This window comes from Sarcophilus harrisii, chromosome 6, assembly GCF_902635505.1.
Source record: "Sarcophilus harrisii chromosome 6, mSarHar1.11, whole genome shotgun sequence".
NCBI lineage: Eukaryota > Metazoa > Chordata > Mammalia > Dasyuromorphia > Dasyuridae > Sarcophilus > Sarcophilus harrisii.
In genome coordinates this window covers 44,837,697-44,859,481 of record NC_045431.1, presented here as the reverse complement: position 1 = coordinate 44,859,481, position 21,785 = coordinate 44,837,697, and the positions used below count along the sequence as shown (strand labels likewise).

Below are 21,785 nucleotides of genomic sequence, written 5' to 3'. Positions count from 1 at the left end.
AATTCTTGGAATATTGTGGGTACTTAATAGGTGCTTATTGACCAACTGATTTATATGAAAATCATTCATAAAAATGAGAAAATATTTTTTTCAATCACAAATTATCTAGGTAACATGGCAGAACACTAGACTTACGTCAAAAAGACTTAAGTTTGAATGTTTTGCCTCAGATTATCATGCTCCTGGCGAGGTCACTTAACTTCCCCGTCCCTCAGTTTGCTCATCTATAAAATGAAGAGGTTGACCTTAATGGACTCTAAGTTGTCTTCCAAATCTAACTCAATGATCCTGTAATCTTCCTTTCTTACTATCACATACAAAGAGATGGTTTGTTATAATGAAATGATCAATGAACTCAAGCTAAAGAGACTTCAAAGTTCAAATATCACCTCTGATACCCCTTAGTAGCAATGCAACTTTGGGCAAGTAGCAATATCCTTAAGCCTTGATTGCATAATCTCAACATTAGGCATGAAAATTCTTTTGCACTAAGTATCACATATCATTGTTGAAAGAAAAGGGACTTTTAAATATAATATTGTCCTTAAAAATTGTGAGTCCTAATGTAGTTGAACCCTTTACTGATTTAATTATTAATTAGTGAATTAAGTGAATATAGTGACAATGATTTATTGTGGTATATTTATTATATAATGTATTTATTATATAGTATACATATAATATAGAGTGACAAAAATAGGATATATTTAAGTAGCTTTGACAAATTTCATATTTGTAACTATATCTGCATATCTGTGACTATCAGCCTTTTAAATCCAGATAGAGGATTACTGGAACAATAATGGACAGTGTGAATATGTTTTGCTTAGAAATTCTTTGTTGAGAAGACAGATTAAAAATGCGACTAGATATTATCGTTTAACAGAATTGGTCTGTCTCATGAAGATTTGCTTATTGTGAACTACGTATTATATTTAGAAATATTTGCTTTCCCTGTTTTCCTATTTTTCTTTTCTTTACTTCAGAGACTATATAATAATCAGTTGGTGCTCAGTCTATCTTTCTAATCACACACACACACAAATCTAATCTTTATTTTTTAAATTGTAATCTTCTTCATCTCATCCACAACATCCTCTGCCTAGTTCTCATTCTCATCCTCTTGTATCTAATGTAAGTTTTTCCTAAGGCTCTATATTTTGGTCCTTTTTTCCTTTCCCTATACTCTTTCCTTTGGTATTACACTCACTCCTACAACTTCAATTATCACCTTTTTTACAATTGCATCATAGATTTGTACTTCTAGTTCTAACCTCTGAGCAGAACCATCACATCTCCAATTGCCTGTATTTCATTTTCAACTGGATATATTCACTTAAACTCAACATAGAGCAAAAGTGAAATTGTTATGTCACTCTTGACACCTATTCTTTCTTTTGATTTGACTATAATATAGGACATCAACATTTACTGGTCTACCATTTCCAAAATTTGATGTTTGCTTCTCCCTCTTACTTCCCATATTCAATCAGTTGCCAAGTTCTTTCAATTATACCTCCTTAACATTTCTCTGTTTTCCCTCCTTGTTCATGCTATATCATTACAAAGCACAGGGTCTGGAATATAGAAAGCTTAATAAATGTTAACTGATAGCATAACAATAAAAGGTCTCAATTCACCACATGCTTGAACAATGGGAGTTGTTTACTAACTGGTTTTCCTGACTTTTCTATATTTATTATTTCTATATAATTTTTATATTTATATATTTATTAAATGCTATATTTATATCATTGCAAGAATAATTTTTCTAAGGCATAAATCTTCTATAGTTCATGTCCTTAAAAACTGTTCTCATACTACTCTTTACATAACTGGTAAAATTCAAATTCCTTTGCCTTCCATTCAAGATCTTCCACAATATGGTCACATTCATAAAGAGCTGGGACTGTATACAAGTTCATTTTTAAAAGGTAAAATGGGACTTGAAACTCAAATTCATTTGCTTCATACTTCCCATTTCTCGGTTTGTTCTACATTAATTTTTGAAGGACACCTATATTGACAAAATTTATTACACTGGAAAATACATCTGATTTTAGAATAAAACAATTAATGCCTTGACATTCTGTAATTTTAGCACATTTCAAAAAATTGAATATATAGTTAAAACTTGAAAAGATAGGTGATGGCATTAGATATGAGTTAACTAGGAAAAATTGAGCAAATGTTTTGTTACTAAATTGGCTCAAAGACCAATTTCATGAGTATATTCTCACTAAGAAAAAAAGGTGCATGAAAACTGTAAATGTAAAATGGATTTTCAAGCTGATTTTTAATACTGAATATCTCTTATCACAAATATATCTGGTAGGTTTTTTTCATAAAATTAAGTTAATAAGTTAAACTATCACGATTTTTTATATTATGCAGAACAATGAAATTAAGAAAATTATTATTTTTATATAGCAGACCAGGGAAGATAAGATGTTTTGAATAATATAAATATGCATATTAAATTATAATTGTATTTTGAAAGTATGGTAACCAAATCTATTGAGCATAATACTGTTCAGACAAATGTATATTGGGACACATAAAATACAATTAAAATCATTGAGATAACCTGTTGAATAACTTCCTGGTAAACTTACAAAGGTAGCAAAAATATAAGTATAAAGGATTACTCACAGCAAATAATTGCTAGCTTTGTTCGATCATAAATTTTCTTAAATTCCTTTGTTTTCTTGATTTGAAATGGACACATGTATTTTATTAAGCAAAACGAAATCTAACAATGCTTTGTTACCTTTATTACCAGTGACACAAATCTTAAGCCACATAAATTACATTCAAACCTAAACATAATGCCAACGTGCAAATTATATTCATGTAATATTAAAGATCGCAAATTTCATTGTTCAAATAATTTTCTATTAATTCATCAATTAAGAAAACATACCCACAATTTCCTCTGCAAGACTGCATTTCAATGGTGGAGAGAATTATTTAAACTATTCACCATTCATTCCTGATAGTAAATTTTGTTCACTGAATAATTTATGTAGATTTTACTATGGACATTAATGATATATGAATACCCATTTTCTTATTCTAGAATAATCACTGTCTTCCAAATGATTAACTGAAGTGATGGATTAAACTATATTATGCATGTAAACCAGCAACATATGTATGTATACATGTATACATATATATATATATGCAATACATTTCTAAATTTTATTCATAATGCATCATATTTATTCATTCAATAATGATTAAGCAGGGACATTGTTTAGTAAGGAATATAAGAGAAAACATGAAAAAATTAGGCTTCACTCTCACAATAATCCTTGAACAAATGAGGAGTCCACTGTGTCCATGTTGCTAATATGTCACAGATTATTGTAATAATATTTGCAATACTTGATGAAATTACAGCATTCATATCTAACTTTACTCTGATGTCAACTAGCAATGTGACATAAGCATATTTAAAGCAATATTTCCCAATATGGAGGGTCAAAAACCCATTGTTGAGAAGAGAAGTTCTAGAGATGGAGTTATGGTAAGGGTTTTATGAATCTACATATCCCTGATACACTTTACTTAGAAAGATGCCTTCAGTTGAGAGAACAACTGTCTCATACATATATTTTCATACCTTATAAATGAACACAGAAACTGCTATGGTTAATAAAATGCAACTTCATATAAAGATTAGTAAATTCACAGTAGCTTTTTTTTTCAATATATATTGCCTTTATTTTTTCACTTTTGGAGAATGTCTCCCTATCTGGCGGTGCTACTACTATTTATGGATGAATCCCCCTGCTAATCAGTGTACAAATTTTGACCTGCTCCAATTTCTAACTTGAGCTAGCCTTTCCCTCCTTAGGTATTTGGTAACCGCCCACTCCCACTGGCTCACTATTTTGATGTTAGAGTTAATGATGATGTTGAATGGTTTAGCCTTAGTGCTTTCTAGCTCAAGTGATCCACCAATCTTAGAAATGGGGAGTATATTTTAATGTAACTCCAGCATGACTCATCTCCATTTTCTCAGTTGATGGATGCTTTGATATTACTATTATCATGTGATGATCTTCAACATTTTTTTGATGTTCAAATGAGTGGAAAAGTTGACCCATTAAATATAAAGTATTTTAATATCAGAAATATGAAATCAGAATATGAACATAGTCCATGTTAGCAAATGGTAAAGGTAAATACTTGACAGCCGAAATATCTGTGATTATTTAAGATTACTTTTATTTGGGCTCAGGTGTGATTATTCTGTGAAAAAAACAGGTTTTCTTTAGAAATCATTTATTCTCAACATACTAACAAACATCACAAAATTTATTAGGCAATTATGATATTGTAACTAGGATTTATATTCTTTCAGTATATTCTTTCAGATTTATATCTATTTACTAGATATAATCTAGTAAAATGAAATAATTTCCCTGCTTAAAAAGCAACTGTTGCTCTTTTTTATTTCTTTATTTTACAAATGTAGTGTTTCTGGGACCTTTAGGCAGATCCAAAAACCTGCTTATTAGGCTATTCAGTGCTAGAGGTAAAGGAAAATAATTCAGAAAATCAGAACCATTAACAACACTGCCCCTATCCCTGCTTCTCCCCATCCCCCTCCTCCTACAACTTTGCCCTTTTTATTCCCTTCTCTCTCACCATCCCAGCTACCTGTCCAGGATTTCAAGCTTTGGTGAAGTGGGATAATTGGAAATAATCAATTTAATTTAGCAAACATTTATTAAGCACCTGTCATGTACCACAAACCATGTACATAATAGGGAAAAGCAGTAATAGGAAGAAATAAAAGAAAGGAAAGAAGACTGCTCAGGAGAGAGGGGTGGGGTGACCTAGAGTGATACATATCTGCTCAGATGCATGAGAACATAATTATACCCCACCAAGAAGCAAGGAAATAGTCTCCCTTGTTCTTTACAAACTCATGCACTGTGCCTTGTTTATAATTAAAGCAACATCTGCATGAAAGAGATTGTTATACAATACTACTTTTAAATCATGTCGCAACAACATGTTTGTTGGCAGATTTTTGGTCAAAAAATGGGGTGTAACATTTCACTTCTCTGCAGGGAAGAATTCTATTTAAGTTCCAGAGCTTTAAAAAAAAACTTCTGATGGTAATTTCTCAAGAGACAATAGTATTTGAGAAGCAATAACATATTTTAATGTAGACTAGTTGTCATTGGACTAGTAGTATTACTCTTATCTTACAGATTATGAACCACCATTAAAAGTAAGGAGTCTATGTTGTGATGACACATTGTTGTTAGGGAAGTTTAACAAAATTCGCATATATTATGAGAATATTAAATGAATGTGCAGTATATGTTGACAAAGCAGATATATATATATTCAGAAAGAACTAATATAATTCACCAAATAACAAGTAACAAATAATTATAGCTCATTATAAACTCAAGGTATTCTCTTTTTCCTAAAGGATATAAATAACCCTACATGACCAATTAAAATCTCAATCTCTTTTAAATGTATACATTACTTTTAAACAAAAGCAAAATCATCTTTGTTTTGTTTACAAAAAAAACCCTGAAAATAATAATGCTGCAAATAGATGTTTAGGAGATAAAGAAAGTTCTTTCAAAGATAAAGTTTCATTCTACTTATTCTCAGTCAGAATGAGCCACTTCAGCAATATTCAGGTCAAAAGGGAACAGTTCTATATGAGCATACCAAAGAAATGGAAGGGGAAAAATCACTTACTTGATGTTATCAAGACAGCCAGATTCAGGTTTCAATATGGCAGTATGATGAAACATCTTATATAAAGCAATCCCAAGGAAGATTACATTAAGCTGGAATATAAAAGGATGTGTTATGTAGCAGAACTGGAATGGAGAAGTCTACTCTCTGTAACAGATGAGCTGCTCGGGGAAATTAGCTCGCACTAGTTTTAAAGAGATTGAATCACAGATGATTACCTAGTATTTTAGTCAAGGCAAGAAGCCAGTTAGGAGAATTGGGATACCACTGAGATAGGCACCACTTTGGGGGCAACTATACCTAAGTAGAGAACCAGTCATGATGTCAAAGGAAGTAGTCCAAATTATGTAGTGGAAATTTTTAAAAAAACAACAACATTGTAATAGCACTTTTGTTTCTCTGTAGAGTACACTTTAATTTTTTTTAAGTTAATATATGTTTCTTACAAAATCTGTCCTGATGATATTCCCAAAATGATTGTAACAAGTTAAATTTTCAAATCTTGTTTTACACAAAGGGCCTATTCCACAACAATCAATATGCTAGGATTGGAAAAGTCATCTTAGGTTCCAGTGTCAGGCAAAATTTATCTAAAGTAGTAAATACCTAATCACTGAAATTATTAGAACCAGAAGACTCAGTAATATTCAGAAATGCATGTTTAAAAATCCCCAAATCCTTGTCTACTTTCTTATGTCACAGATAAATGTTACCCAAAGGAGCAATCACATTTTGAATTTCTCTTTTTCTTTTTAACTATCCCATATAAGTCAAATAGCTTTGGTTACTTCTGTAACTATCAATATTCTATACTCAATACTTCAAAAATCCATGAAGAAGAAAAATAAACTCTAGGTCAACCTTGATTCATTTCATTTTTTCCTTTACATTACCTTCTGCTGTATAGAAATTAAGTTTACTAATCATGGAACTCATTGTCTTTAATCTATGTGAAATTAAAAAAAAATTCTCTTTTTTTCCTCTCTCCAATTTCCGAGTATGATTTTATTAATCATACCAAATGTTTGATGATGCAATTTTGAATTATTTCATTTTTTCCAGAACAGAAATGAAAAATATCCTTGAATCAAAATGCAAAGTAGTTTTTTTTTTCCTATATGCCTAGGACAGAAAAGCTTTTTCAGACTATTTTTTCTGATACAACACAGAATAATATTCATATTATTTCAGGTGCATGTTTTCTTCTCCCAAAGAAATTGACCAAGTATTTTGTAATGCAGAGTTTCCCACAATGAGTTCCTAATTGCTCGAGTTAGGTGGGGTCAAATAAGTACATGCTTTCCCCCAAATTAATCTGTGTAAATTAAAAATATACAGTAAGGGAACAGTGCAAATTTCCTTTCTTGACCTGGGAGATAGAGTAGTTCATTAAGAGTTCTTACCATAATTATCAAGGTTGCTGGTCCTATAAAACTCCAAATGAAGTAGGTGTCAAGCCGGAGCCAACAACTGTAGTGAAACAGAAAGGACAGGAGGTATTCAAAGACTACACATGGGACATATATCAAGAGTGAAGGAGTGACAGAGAAGAATGTGAGCTGCAAAGTATTCCACTGGGAGACAGGAAATATTACATTGCTTGTTCATTTAAATGTTGAATTATGTGCCCAATTTCTGACAGCACTATTGATGGAGTTAGATAATTATTTCTGGAGGAAGCTAGGGGAAAATGGCATTGGCCTTAGTTGCTAGGGCCTTTTGTATCTGACATAGAAACCTTCATCAAAAAAAGAAAAAAAAGAAAAAAGAAAAAGAAAAAAGGGGGGAAAAAAGCCAAACAGAGCATTAGATCTTGTAGCCTTAAGCTATCCTTTTCTTTCCAATTATGGTACTATATAGCCTGTCTATCAGCTGTCAGATAGAGTGACATTTTTCTGTCAAGAAGATCTGAGAAAATTCAGTACAAAAGGAAATAATTTGGTATCAGAAGTTTGTAGTTTAATTAGGTTGGGCAGTCAACCTTTCAGAGCTTTTTAGATCTAAAAAGTGCATTGTTACCACTTAATGTATCTAAGGCTGCAAATGATCTTCAGCATCCTATGAAATTGATTCATGACCTAAAACTAAATTATTAATCACTTAATTTCAGCTACATTTAATACACCCCCAATTCTAAAGGCCTCTGGGAAATTACACTTTCATTCTTCAGAATGACAGGAAGACAAAATGGAAGAAACTTGTTATAAGACAGATGAATGTAAATTTTGGCAAATTACATGATGCTAGAAATAATAATATCTTGCATTATTTGTAATTGTGCTGTATTTGCAGGCATAATTAAAAGAGTAAACAACTAAAATGGTAAACATTAATTAGTAGTCTGGCAAGTGGGCTCAACAGAAAAAAAAAAGCACCAAGTGTTTAGTACTGCTATAATTGTAAAACAACAAAATACCCTTTTTTTTCTAAAACCAAATGATATAGTAGTATATAAAATCATATTTTTAGATCACACAAGAACAACTAAGAAAGAAATCTAGTTAATATTCAGTTAACAACTAGTTGTTGATTCTTAATGTATCAGTTTATAAAAAACACAGGATTAAAACTTCATGGCTCCTAAACCTAATGTGATGATGAAAATAATTCAAAATAATTCAATTCATTAAGAAATATATTGCTTATATGTACCTATATATGCATAATTACACATACAGATCTAGATGAGGGTTATCACCATAATTATCATTCTAGTCTGAAGGGGGATAGGGAGAAATGGTGAAACTACAATTGAAGATAATAGCTCTAAGTTTGTGTGAATAAGAAAAAAATATGTATGGGTGGGTTTTTTTAAGCCTCAAGATTAGAATTTCGAGCAATACTTTTTTATATTGATTGATTTTTTTAACAAGAGTAATTCAGACTAGATATTCTATATTCTTTTGTGCTGCAATTATAGATTCCAAATTTAAACTGTCTCTGGAGATCTCAGTTTCCTTTTCTAGAAAATAAGAATAATAGACAATGACCCAGATGTATTCTGGTTTTATGATGCTATGATTTACAAATGTTTTCTGCATGTGGATGGTTGACCCAAACCAGAAAGGGGTTCTAGGATCACAAACTGTGAGCTGGAAATGAGATTAAAAGATAATCAGTTCTATTTTACAGATGAGAAAACTGAAGTCCTAATAACACACCCAACATCATCCATGTAATAAGTGACAGAAATATGTTTTGAACAAATCCACTGCTCATTTTTCTTGTCTCTTCTCCAGAGGTCCTTAAAAATGCTTTACCCAATCTCTTTTCACCATAAATAGGGACCAGTCATCACCAGCAATGGAAAAGGAGATGGAGCTACATATAGCTAGACCACAACTGGAATACTGGATTCAGTTATAAGAAAAATCTAGCCCCTAATACATTATTAGAACACTGATGAGATGAATCGTTCCAGTGGAAGGAAAAACAGGATGGTGAAGGGATTTAAAGCTAAATCATGTGAGAATTAGTAAAAGGAAAGGAAAGGCAGCATGATAATGAAAAGCAGCCTGACTATGGAATTGAGTAAAAACTCTGATTCCACTACTCACAGCTTGAACCAATCATTTAACCTCTCAGGGTTTTTGTTCCGTTATCTGCTAAAAGAATGTTCAGGATTATACAATCTCTGAGGTCTCTTCTAGCTCTAAATTTATGATCCTATGAAGTGAGTTTATTGAATCTATAGAAGAGAAAGACTTGGGGGAATGGGAGCGCATAATTGCTGTGTTCAAATATCTGAAGGTTATCATGTGGAATAGGGCATATAGTTTTGTTCTGCTTGAGGACTTAGTCCAATAGAACATGTAGGAAGAAAAGAACTCTATCAATTACTTCTTCCTTTAATACAGCAGTGCATACATGAACTAATCTATATAGGAATAGTTTCTACACAGCAGGATGTAGCCTTACTTATATCAGTTTATCATGTGTTGCCTTCTAAGGTCTGTCCCCATCCCTGGAACCTTTTGAGCAATTCCTAAGTGAGCATTAATGTCATGGATATTGTAGGTGGGATGCTTCCAGTAGTAATCGGGAAACATTCGCTTTCAACTGTGAAATTCTCTGATTCTCTCTTTCTGTTACTACCATGCTCCCTTCTCAAAAGCTAAGGCTATAACCACAGCCTTTACAATTGGAGTGAAATGTTCATTTTCCCCCTTAAAATAGGAAGGCTACAAGATTACTTCCTCAAGGTTCTCCTCTATTATGTAGTTAAACCATAGAAATAAACTGGGCTAGGAGGGAGTAGTGCTAGAGAATATTATTATTAGTTTAGTTCAGCTGTATTATAAATTAATGAGTTAAAATGGAAAGACATATTTTATAATATTGTAGGGAGAAAAAAAATCTAGCTTCCAAACAATTAACACACACACACACACACATTTATTTTCTTTTAGTAATTTTTTTCACCTATATAGGGAGTTTTTATATTTTTAAATGGGTCTTTGCTAACTTCACTTTTTTGTGTATGACTTTCTGCCGATCATTACTTGAGAATATTATTTTCATTTTCAAGAGAATTCTTTGAAAATTTTGTTTCATACAATAGGCTTAAGATTCTATTGTAACTTCAAAAATAAACATCTGCCAAGAAGTTCAGCGGGGATAAGAAGCTTGTTCCTTGTCTGAATTGAGTGGATGAAGAGGGAAAAATTTAAATATACAAAGTAAATTGCTTTTTTTCTGAGTACTCTGAGTTGTACTATCTCCTGGAAGGCAATGTGGCAAAAATTCGAGTTTACTTTGATTGCCATATGGTCACACCTGCTGTTGTTTTTGGCCACATGCTGACTTGTAGAGGCTCTTGCATCTATTCTCTCTCTCATCAAGTACTTACAAGTTTGAATGACTCCTGCCCCAGATCACTATGCTACTGTGTATAATAAACCCATCTTGACTCTAACAGTGATAGCTAATAGGCAATGATAGAACGGTATAGGTACAGTTTAAAATATTTAGCAGTGTATGGAGCTAGCAATGTTTAGAAATAGCAATATATAGAGACACGTATCTGGAAAACTATAAGCACCTGTACGTTATCATATTGTTCATACATATTAGTCCTACCTACAAATGGCCAAAGACTTATTTTTACCAGATTTGTCCTCAAGTGTCTTCAAATTAGATTGCCATTTTTGGAAGAAATAATTTATAGGTGATTCAGAATAATGACAGGTCAAGCTACTTCCTTATTAATAATATTCTAGTTTTTAAAAATAAACATATGTTTACAGAATTATGTTTCTCATCTTTATCACAAAAAAGATGAAAAAAGTATATAAATTCCTTTTTAATATATTTAACATCTACTGGTCATCCTGCCATTTAGGGGAGGGGGTGGGGGGGTAAGAGGTGAAAAATTGGAACAAGAGGTTTGGCAATTGTTAATGCTGTAAAGTTACCCATATATATATATCCTGTAAATAAAAGGCTATTAAAAAAAAAAAAAAAAAGAAAAGAAAAAAGTATATAAATTCCTTTTTTTAAAAAAAGTGCATATGACTTTGATTTTTCTTGGACTGCTTTAAAGCTGATAAATCGAATGAATCCTGACTATTTGATGTATTTAATTGAAGAAACATGAGTAACCTTTCAATTTTAGATAATATCACATACATCAAAGACTCATCTGATAAAACTTTGAGTCCAAAGAAAGGCATAGTCATATTGGGGGCCCAGCAATCCCCAAGTAGATATTCCCTCTCAAGTTACTTTCACTTCTATGTGCTTTGCAACTATTTTTACTAGATGGGGAAAGTGGAAAGAACAGAAAGGATCCATTAGCAGAGAATTCCTGCATTAAATTCCTGACTTCAATATTTCCTGTTGTCTATTAAAGTGATCACTGAGGATTTTTTCAAAGAATTTTAAAATTTTTGTTACTATGAGAAAAGAAGATAAAAATCTACATGATTTTTATTGTTGAAGTCTTTATCAACAAATTGTTAAATTAATTCTCAATTAAAATTCAAAATTCAAATAAATACTATCAGAACAATGTGTTTCATAATGTTTTTATGTTAATAATATTACCAAAAACTTTGGTTTCTTATTCCTAATATTAGTAGGCGATACTTTTGAACTGCCTTTTTTCTGATTGCTTAGTTTTCTTCTACTCACAGTGAAATATTTTTGTAATGTCAAAGGTTTTGTTTTATTTTTTGGGGTGATGGAGGAAAAATACTGGAACTGTGCTAAACTCTTTACAGGCATTGTTCTAGGCATTAAGGGATTAAAAAAAAAGGCATACTCCCAGCCCTCAAGGCCAACAATATAGATATATATGATGATATATAAAATAAATAGGGGTAACTTTAGACCATAAATAACATTTATAAAAAGGTGATTTAACATATTCTTGATAGGAGTTTTTGTTTTTTAAAATGTAACATGATAGCCTTATTTTTCTCTGGGGCAGATATAAATATATCTCTGTCACTTTTATAAACATAAATATATATTTATATAAGATGAATTTGCATATACACATATATATTCCTCCACTTAGGTTCTACTCTGAAACATCATGGAATGAAAGAGACCAAACACTGTCCTTGTTCAGCTTGGAAAGTTTAATGAAACTAGAGAGGTCCTAAGAATGAACTAGTACAAGTACCAAACAATCTGAACTCTGAAAGGAACATTCACCAGAAGCCTGCAGTCTGGTGGACTTTTTGATCATAAACCTTGAATAAGTCATGAGATTCTGATTCTTATTGGTAGAGGGACTTTTCACTGACAAAATCATGGAAATCATGAAAATTTTAAAAATAAAATAAAATGTATGGATATGCATTGATAAAATAACTTTATGGTTGTCTTTTATATCTATTGTTAAGTTTTTGGTTGCCTTCATAGGAGATTTTATGAGACAAGGAAGCTGTAGAATGAGCACATACGTATCCATATCTGTGTGTTTAAAACAAAACAAAAAAACTGTGTTATAGTGGACAAAAAGTGCCGAGGCCACATAATAGCACATACCTCTCAAGGTTATTGTTAACAAAGAATAAGATTAGGTTTTGCAAAATTCTTTACAAATATTGTCTTACATATGATGTGCTTATTATTATCATTTTTGTTATTCTCATTGCCCTCAGGCAACTCTAAAAACCTATAATTTGCAGAACAAGTACCAATTTGCATTGACATCAGGATTTTTTCTCACCAAAGATTCATTAGGCCAATGAAAAAATGAAATCACATATCCAGATTATATGTATGTATAAACTATATAAAATATATATAAGCAATATACACATATACCTGTTTAAATATATACATATGTACATGTGAATATGAATATATGTAAATACAAACAAATTTATACATAGAATATGACCCCAATTCACCATTTTCCCAATTAGGGAGCCATTTTAACACCTTAACACTTCCATTCATTACTTATTTGATAGCTATGTGTAAGAAAATTAAAATAATTTTCTTGTCTGTGTTGGAGGAGACAAGGAGAGAAACAGATGTGTCAAATGCTTAATTTCATAGCTATGTTTAATTGCAAGGTTTAGAATTTTTTAAAAAATGAAATAGATTGATTTTAGGTTTGTTTTATTTTGTCTTCATATATATCTTACAACTCATACTTAAAAATGAGATTTTCCTCTTGCTCCACTTAAATGAGATGATCTAAATTGAATATAAACTATATTAATATAACTGTGACTAAAAGGCAGTTTTTCCATTTCTAAAGAACATATATTAAAGAGCTCTCATTGATTTGATCACTACTTTTATGTCATACTTTGCCAATATAAAAGAAATAAACCATTTTAAATGTTTAGCTTTTGGTATCTTTTTAAGTGGTCTCTCTCAAGTTCCCTTAATTCCTCAAAGATAGATAACAGGAGAGTGCCAGTGTAATTGATAAACTAATTATAATTCAAAAATAATACTTTGAAATGCATTGTTGGTGGAGTTGTGAACTGCTCCAAATTTAGAACACTGCAGAAAGAGAGGTATAAAATGCTTTCATTTTGACCCAGAAATACCATTAGTAGATTCATATCTTAAAGAAATCAAAGATGAAGTAAAAGAACCTATAAATGTTTACAGAAGCTCTTTTTGAGGTGGAAAAGAATTGGAAATTGAGCTGTGGAATGATTGAAGGAGTGATATATGCTTTTGATGGAATAACATTATGCTATAAGAAATGATGAACAGGAAGTTTAAAAAAAAAATCTGTGAAGACTTCAGTTGAAGCCGAATGAAGTGCTCAAAATCAGATCAATCTACATGGTACCAGCAATACTGTAAGAATGATCAGCTGTGAAAACTGATTTACTCTGCTCAATATAATAATTTCAGTATAGGAGGATATATATATATATTCTAGACATGTAGCTAATCTACCAAATAAATACTACTCTTGTCAAATTTCAGAAAGAAAACTTTTAGAACATGGGATCACAAGCTAAGAAGAGCAGGAAAGAACTTCCTAGATCATTTAGGCAAGCCAGATGGCACAATGGTTTAGCGTCCTGAACGTGGAATCTGGAAAATCTACCTAGCAATCTTGCTTAAACACATTAGCTGTAGGATCCTAAACAAATCCCTTAACCTCTGTATGTCTCAGTTTCCTTATGTGTAAAATGGGAATAATAATAGCACCTACTTCCCAAGTTATTGCCGAGATAAAATGAGATATTTCTAAGGAGCTTTACAAATCTTAAAAGATCTATGTAAATGCTAAGCTAATATTATTACTTAGGGAATTCTTCTTATTTTATAAAAAGAATTGAGGCTCAAAGAGGAAAAAAATGACCTGCCTGAGATCATAAAGGTTGCAAATAGCAATGCCATATTTCAGAGCCAGTCCCTGCCTCTAAATCCAGTACTACACCATGCTGTTTATGAGTAATATATTTATATCCTACGTCCATTATTTTTCTAGGTTACTACCCAGAGAATATATTAAAGAAAAAATTTTTGATGCAAGATTGCTGGAGCTCCAAAGTGCATTAAAAACAACCTCATTATTATTTGTCTAAATGAAGCCATACAGGGAACTAGGGATGAAAGTAGGGTTTGAATCCATGTGTCCTGCTGAGCTTTTGTGCTAAATGGTGAAGTTCATTGCTATGAGGGATAATCACTCTGATAGTCATTATTTAACAGATTTGCATTCTTGTGACACATTTTCTAATTTCTTTTTTTTTCTGTCCCAATTTATCTGCCTTTAAGAAGAGAAGAAAAAGAAAAAAAAATCAAAGAAAAAATTAACAAAACTGTTCAGGTAAATGTGTCTGAAATCATGCATGAAATTTTACACCCATAGTTGAGAGCTCAGTGAGATGAGGAATTCACAATTTGGCTTTTCTGCCAATTCACATATAATGGCTTGTTAAATAATATATTTTTAAAAAATATCGGTATTTTTACTAATGGCTAAGCTGTAAACAAATAAACTCATGCTAATATAACTAATTAAGATATGTGTTTTATCCAGTGGTCTCTGAGTACTGAGGAAGGATAAAAAATACAATGGAATATTAATATTCTTGAAAAAAGTTCTCAAAATGAAAATGATGTTTTTTGAGAATGTAGAGAAATATTTAATTTTAGCTGATTGTATATATTACATGTCTGCTTAGATGAATGTCTACAAGAACATTATTGTAGACCTTAAACAGTATCATTTATAATTTCATTATTAAGAGATTAGAAATTGTTTAAAGCTTTCCCCAATATCCACTTAGCATCTCTTTCTAGCAAAATATTTATAATAAATAAGAGAAGGCCTTGTTGAAGTGAAGAAGTAACTAGGGACTTTTAAAATGGAGAAACCATAAAGGTAAAGCTAATCCCCTCAGACCTGTGCATCTTTTTTTTATGCAACTGAACCAGAAAGGCTAAAACTAAATTTAAGATCCAATTGATGATTTATTTCTACTAGTAGATCATAAAACTTGCTTTCAATTATTTTTAAGAGCTTGAATTTTCTTACACTGTTCAAAGAAGGTCTGAACTGTCATAAATGTTCATGACCTAACATATTTCTATCTGAAAACCATTATCAGTTTTTCCAGCATCACTTTTGAAGCATAGGCCACTCTGCAGGCTTTGGATCCCCTGCTTCATCACACCTGGATTCTTTGGTCTTTGTTTTGGTACATTTAACATAGGTTGGAGAAAATGATATAACAGAAATGTGAATGTTTCTGATATAAAACTATTCTGCATTTTAGGTAATGATAGGGTAATCAACATTTAGAGGTCCTGATTTGTTTTAAATCATATAACCAAAATGATTAGTACCTATTTTCCAAGTCTGTCCAGTCTAAACAACTGCTAAAAATCAATTCCAGTCTTTGCTATAATTAAACTTATGATAATATCAGTATGGAGTGATTATTTCTGGGTGTCAAGATGCATGATAGAAAAAGAGAGATGAAGGGATGACACTAAAATACATGAAAAACAAATAAACTAAATGGAAACAAATGGACATTTCCCACAGTATAATTTGGACATGTGGTCCATTAACAGAGGATTAAAAATAATGACTACATTGAGTTCCTATGTTGATCTTTTTTGAGATTTGATTATTGTGAACAAATGTTATTCTAAAATGAATTTTATAATGTCAGTAATCCTAAAAGCCTTATTTAAGCAAATGTTAAAAACAGAGAAAAAAATCTTCTGCCTGTATTACAAATTGATGATAAACTAAGCACCTTCTCAAAATCAAATTATGCATGCTTTATGTTTCATTTCTTGCACATAATAATCAGCTCAACTGCACTAATAGTATTACACTGAGAAATACATCACCATCCATCAGCCAGATGGAAGAGAACTACCTATCTCTACATCAAAGTACCATTTATCCCACCTGCTTAACCAAAACTCCCTCCTATCTGAATCTTAGCTATATCCTCTTGGATGATTCACTCCCTTTCTGAAGACATAAATTATTATTAAGGGTTTCAGAAATGAAATAGCATCATCATTAATATGATGAAGCACAATTAAGTCCATTGGACAGGAAAACCAAGTTCAAAAGACAGAAAGATATAAAGATAATACTCAACTTAATCTAATAGGGTTTTACAAAATGAAAAAAATATATATATTTTTCATTGTATTCAGCTTAAAAGGCTTTGTGTTGAATGTTCTGTTTATGAGTCACACAATTCAAAACAGAAAAAAAAAAAGAGCATAGTCATTAAGTTCTTAAAATACACAATAACCTCCCAGACCACAAATGTTTTTAGTAACAGTACTAACAGGAGTTCACTAAATGTTGGCTGAAAAAAAATTGCTTTGAATTAGGAAAGATCAGAGCATATATTAGGGCATGGAACTGGCATGTCTGTCTGAAAAATAACAAAAGAACATAAGAAGATAATATTAATGAGGGGACATGAAAATGGGAGACTGAAATAAGAACAGAGCCATATGGAGAGAAGAGAATGGAAAATGCCACATGGCAATTGGGAAAAAATACGAAAAAGAGGAATCAGGAGTACACATAGAGGTTTAATGGTGGGGACAGAGGAAGAAGAGGGGAAAGTAAAGAGAAAAAAGGGAAAACAGCACACAACTTCAAAGAAAATATTTAAATAACATTTTAAAATTCACTGGCCTTCTTTTTCTTCTAAGTAAATAACCTTCTTAGATCTTTGATGAAAACACAGTCCATTCAGTTCAGCTTTTTAAGTAAACACAATTGACTGAGATTCTGAATAATTCCCTTTTTTTACCTGTTTCTAATATAGGGACATCAACAAAACTCAGAAAAGAAAGCAGTGTTGGCTAAAATCCCAAAGAGCAAAAACTTAAATTGTTTTTCCATTTATTCAGAGCATCTTTTTTGCTGACAATTTATTGACAATGAATTTGTGAGAAATAATTAGATTGTTAACATTCTATATGACTGTCTCTGACAATGTTAATGCTATTCTCTCTCTGTATCTCTATCTCTCTCCCCCCATCCCCCACTTTCTCCATCCTTGCCTCCCTTTATCTTAATCTAAATGGTCAAAGTGAACTCTTATTAAAGATTTGTTTTAACTTTAGGCTGGGAAATAGATTAATTCTAATTCCAACAGAGCCTTAACTACATGAAGAGAGATCAAGTAGCTAGAGAGTAGGATATTAAGGCAACGATGGCCAAGTTTTAAGCATGTCAAGAGACTGGAAATGATTGATTTGCCTACAAATGTCTAACTTTCTATCCTCCAAGAAAAGTTTCTTTTGATAGAAAAAAATGGCTAAAGAGAAAACAATTCAAATGACTTGGAAAAGAAACATGAGGAAAATGCGATGAGCAGTAGAATTGGAGTGTGCTTCTGTTCTATTTCTGAATGACTTTTACTAGCTATATGATAGTGGGAAAGACACTAAAAGTTTCACAAACCGAATTTTCTTATGTATAAAATGAGGATAATCCTAACTGTAAGTACCTTTCTCTGAGCATTATTGTTAGAAGTATCAAATGACATATATAAAGTATTTTGTTAATCTTAAAGTGCTAAAAACTGACATTTGCTACTAAAACCTGATATACTTGGACTAGAAGCAGAAAATCTAGTACATAGTTTGCAGAGGAAAAGATAGAAAAGGTTAAAGATAATGGCCAAGAAGTTAAAGAGTGAAATGTATTTGAAAGCAGGTAGAGTTTCATTATATTTTCATGTTATATCATGTTCTTTAGTTCTTTTAAGACTGTTACTTTGTTTGTGGATAACCTTCTACATTTCCTCTTCCCAACAATCCAGTAGATTTTATTTGCTCAAATAGAATTTTGAAGTTTATAGAGCTCTTTTTTGTGATAGTATTGTTTAGGAGAAAACCCAAATATTATTGTCCCTATTTTACAGATGGGGTAACATCTGTAAAAGCAAGGACAGGACAACTTGCTCAGGATTATAAATTTAATAATTGTCAAAACTAGAATCTGAGCCCAGGAGAGCATTATTTCCAAGTATACCAAGCCACATCTTCTCTTCTGGACTTCACCCTTTTTATCCCTGCATCTTGGATTTAAAAATTCACGGGATCTCTCCAGGAGAATACAAATATTGTAGCCATATAACAAGGTCCTGTGCCATAGTTAACTCTCTTTGTCCTTTAGACAAAGGCTATAATTCCCTGCTTCCTGAAAAGGGATACAGCAAAATTTCAACAGACTTAAAAAATACATGAATTTGCCATTTCTTCTATACACTTCACTCATAGTGAATGCTGAATAAATATTAACAATGACATATGAATATCATCCCAAGGCAACCTGTTACTGATCATGAAGAAGAAATTATTATCTGTTCCCTCCAATCTTTTCAAAAGAATAATGTTCTGATAAAAAACAGTCTGAGGACATTATCATGATTTTTAAAATTCTCTACTTATTTGTTAGCATTCAGATAGAAATGGACTTCAGAAAAGTCATTCAACTGTTATTATCAATTTACATTTAATGTTCTATTGTTATGGAGATTTGGAAAAAAATAAATATTTTGTGATTGGAAAAAAAATATTAGGTTATGAGTTTATCTCCTTTCGGTTCATAGAAAGTATACTTGGGAAAATTCCAGTAGCAGACAGGATAACAAGAATGATATATACCTCATCTTGTTCCCATATGATTTGATTTCATTTGATATGTCCTTATATTTGAAAACTTTTTGTTCCACAAAACTTGGAGATTATGGGTATTTGGTATGAAGACCTCTATTAAAAATATTTCTGAAATTTTGTTAGCTCAGTGTTATGTTTCAGTGATTGTAAGAGAAAATTCTATAATTATGACCTGGTTTATTATCACTATTTATTTTGGGGGGGACAAACTGTGATTATATTAGTATAGGAAGTTGTAAGAAAAATTCCTTTTTACTGATGCAAATACAAAACTGTTCAGCTATTTATACTCTTGGAGAGTTTCCAGAGATATGTTGTGATAATTTAAGGGACTTGTCAATGGTTGCACAGTCAGAATGATTCAGAAGCAGATATTGAATCCTAGCCTTCCTGATGCTGTGGCCATCCATTTACTCTGCCATATTCTTTTGGTGTGAGTTGTATTGAACTATATCAACCACAATAAATGGTAACTTCTCTGTCATCTTCCAGTCCTTTCCCATCAGAGCCTTGTATTTCTAAATAGAATTTTTAATTTGCAAATTGCTAATATATAGTTTTAAAGTAGGAAAAAGGTTTGTCAAATCATCCTAAAATTCATTTATTCTATCTTTATACTTATTAAAATGAGGAATGTGGAGAAAGAAGATGGAAAATTACAAAAGAGGTGTGGCTGGAGAATGCTATACTTTGTTTTAAACAGAATCAAAATGAATTGTGGGAAATATTCTAAGCCTTTTACTTTAGAGTTTAAAAAAATGGGTAAGTACTCAAGTGTACTAATTTAATTACTAAACTTGTCACTCTAATTTCTTCATTTACGGTTCTGAAACAATTTAAAGTCATTGGTCCCCAGGAAGTCCTAAAAGTTTTATTTCAAGAAGCCATAAAAAGAAGGTGGGTCAGAGGAAAGCAAACTCACACTTTATCTGTCCCGTAACTCCTGTAGTCTACTGCTGCTGACACAGCAACGATGAGTGCTGGCATCCCGTAGCCAACCAAATAGAAGTATTTTCTGCGAGAGTGTTCACTCTCGAAAACCTCCACCAACATGATATAGAGTTGCACTCCTTCCAGGAACATCCAAGTGAAGGCAGCCAAGAAGAAGAAATGTAAGAGGGCAGCAAAGACTGCACAGGCAATCTAAGGAATAAATCAGATATATGATTTATAGCGAGGCAAAAAAATGTTCAAGAGAAACATATATGTCACATATATGAAATGGGGCATATAGATAACATATATAATATAAAATAGAATATTGTTATATCTTTACAATGTGTGTATATATATATGGATACACACATGTTTATGTATGTAGAGAGAGGTTTTTAAGTTTTCTCATTCATATATACACATATTTAATGGTGGGCAGATCTGGATAAAGCTTTAAAAATAAATATTGAAAATGAATTTCAAATAGTTGACCCATTCTCACTGCATTTAACATAAAAGTATTTTATGACTTGTAGTTTTAAAAATGAAAGTAAATTTTGCAAAAACATTATGGCAAGGGAGGGGAAAAAAAAAGGCGGTGTCTGATTTCTGAAACCTGCTGTCCATCCACAGAGAAAAAGACTAGAATGAAACAGATGGGTCCTTGAAGCTTCTAAATATTTAAAATATTTGTGATATTCTAATGAAGCCCCTGGAAGAGGAATAGTACCTGGGAAATAGATCATAAAATCAAACTTAAGGAAATTTTGTGGCTTAGAAGATGGAGCCAGGAAAGGGATGTGTTCATTAAGCCTAAAATAGATCCATTATTCCTCATCTGCAAAAGAATTGACAGCTGAGGCACCAAGAACAAGAGCTTGATCTAAATTCTAACAAAAGACCATAAGTTGCTTAAAGAAAGTCAGTTGATGATTAGGGCTTGGAAGGGTATGTCCAGCTGAGACAGCTCAAAACACATTAATAGGTGGCCATTATGGTGCTTCCAGTGATCACGCTAGGAATCAGTTAAAATATTAGAGGTAAAAAGTTGTTTTATTTAAAAAGTGGTTTTAACTAATGATCAGTAAGTATACTATAGGTGTTGCCATGGAGATAGACATGTGTCAGAAAGAAAAATGAAGTTTTTAGGATTCTAGCTTCAAACACTTTTTAACTATCTGGGAAAAACACTTATCTCTGCCTCAGTTTCCACATCCTTAAAATGAGGATAACGATGGCATCTACCTCTTGTTTGAGAATAAAATGAGATAAATGTTGTAAAGTAATTTGCAAACTTCAGAGTATTACATAAATGGTGATGATGATGATGAGATGATATAGTTCTAATTGCAAGGCTAAGACAGGCTGACTAGAATCCAAAGGAGAAGTCTTGGAACTCAGCCCAGCAAAATTATCTTCTACCAGGCTCCCTAAACAAGGTTTATCCTGGAATTAGGAACCTCAGGAACCACAAAATGAGTGAAGCTGGGACTGTACCCTTT

At 31.8% G+C, this 21,785-nt stretch overlaps 1 protein-coding gene across 15 annotated transcripts in view; it reads right to left on the bottom strand.

The window, feature by feature from the left end:
- The window catches only part of ADGRL3 (adhesion G protein-coupled receptor L3), a 571,267-nt gene that overhangs the window by 76,107 nt on the left and 473,375 nt on the right, over positions 1–21,785 (bottom strand). For all 15 annotated transcript variants that reach the window (XM_031942424.1, XM_031942418.1, XM_031942420.1 and 12 more), the window contains 3 exons: positions 20,270–20,490; positions 7,143–7,209; positions 5,740–5,831 (listed from right to left, as the gene is read on the bottom strand). In XM_031942424.1, coding sequence (XP_031798284.1) covers positions 5,740–5,831; positions 7,143–7,209; positions 20,270–20,490 — 380 coding nt within the window. The remainder of the gene's footprint in view (positions 1–5,739; positions 5,832–7,142; positions 7,210–20,269; positions 20,491–21,785) is intronic.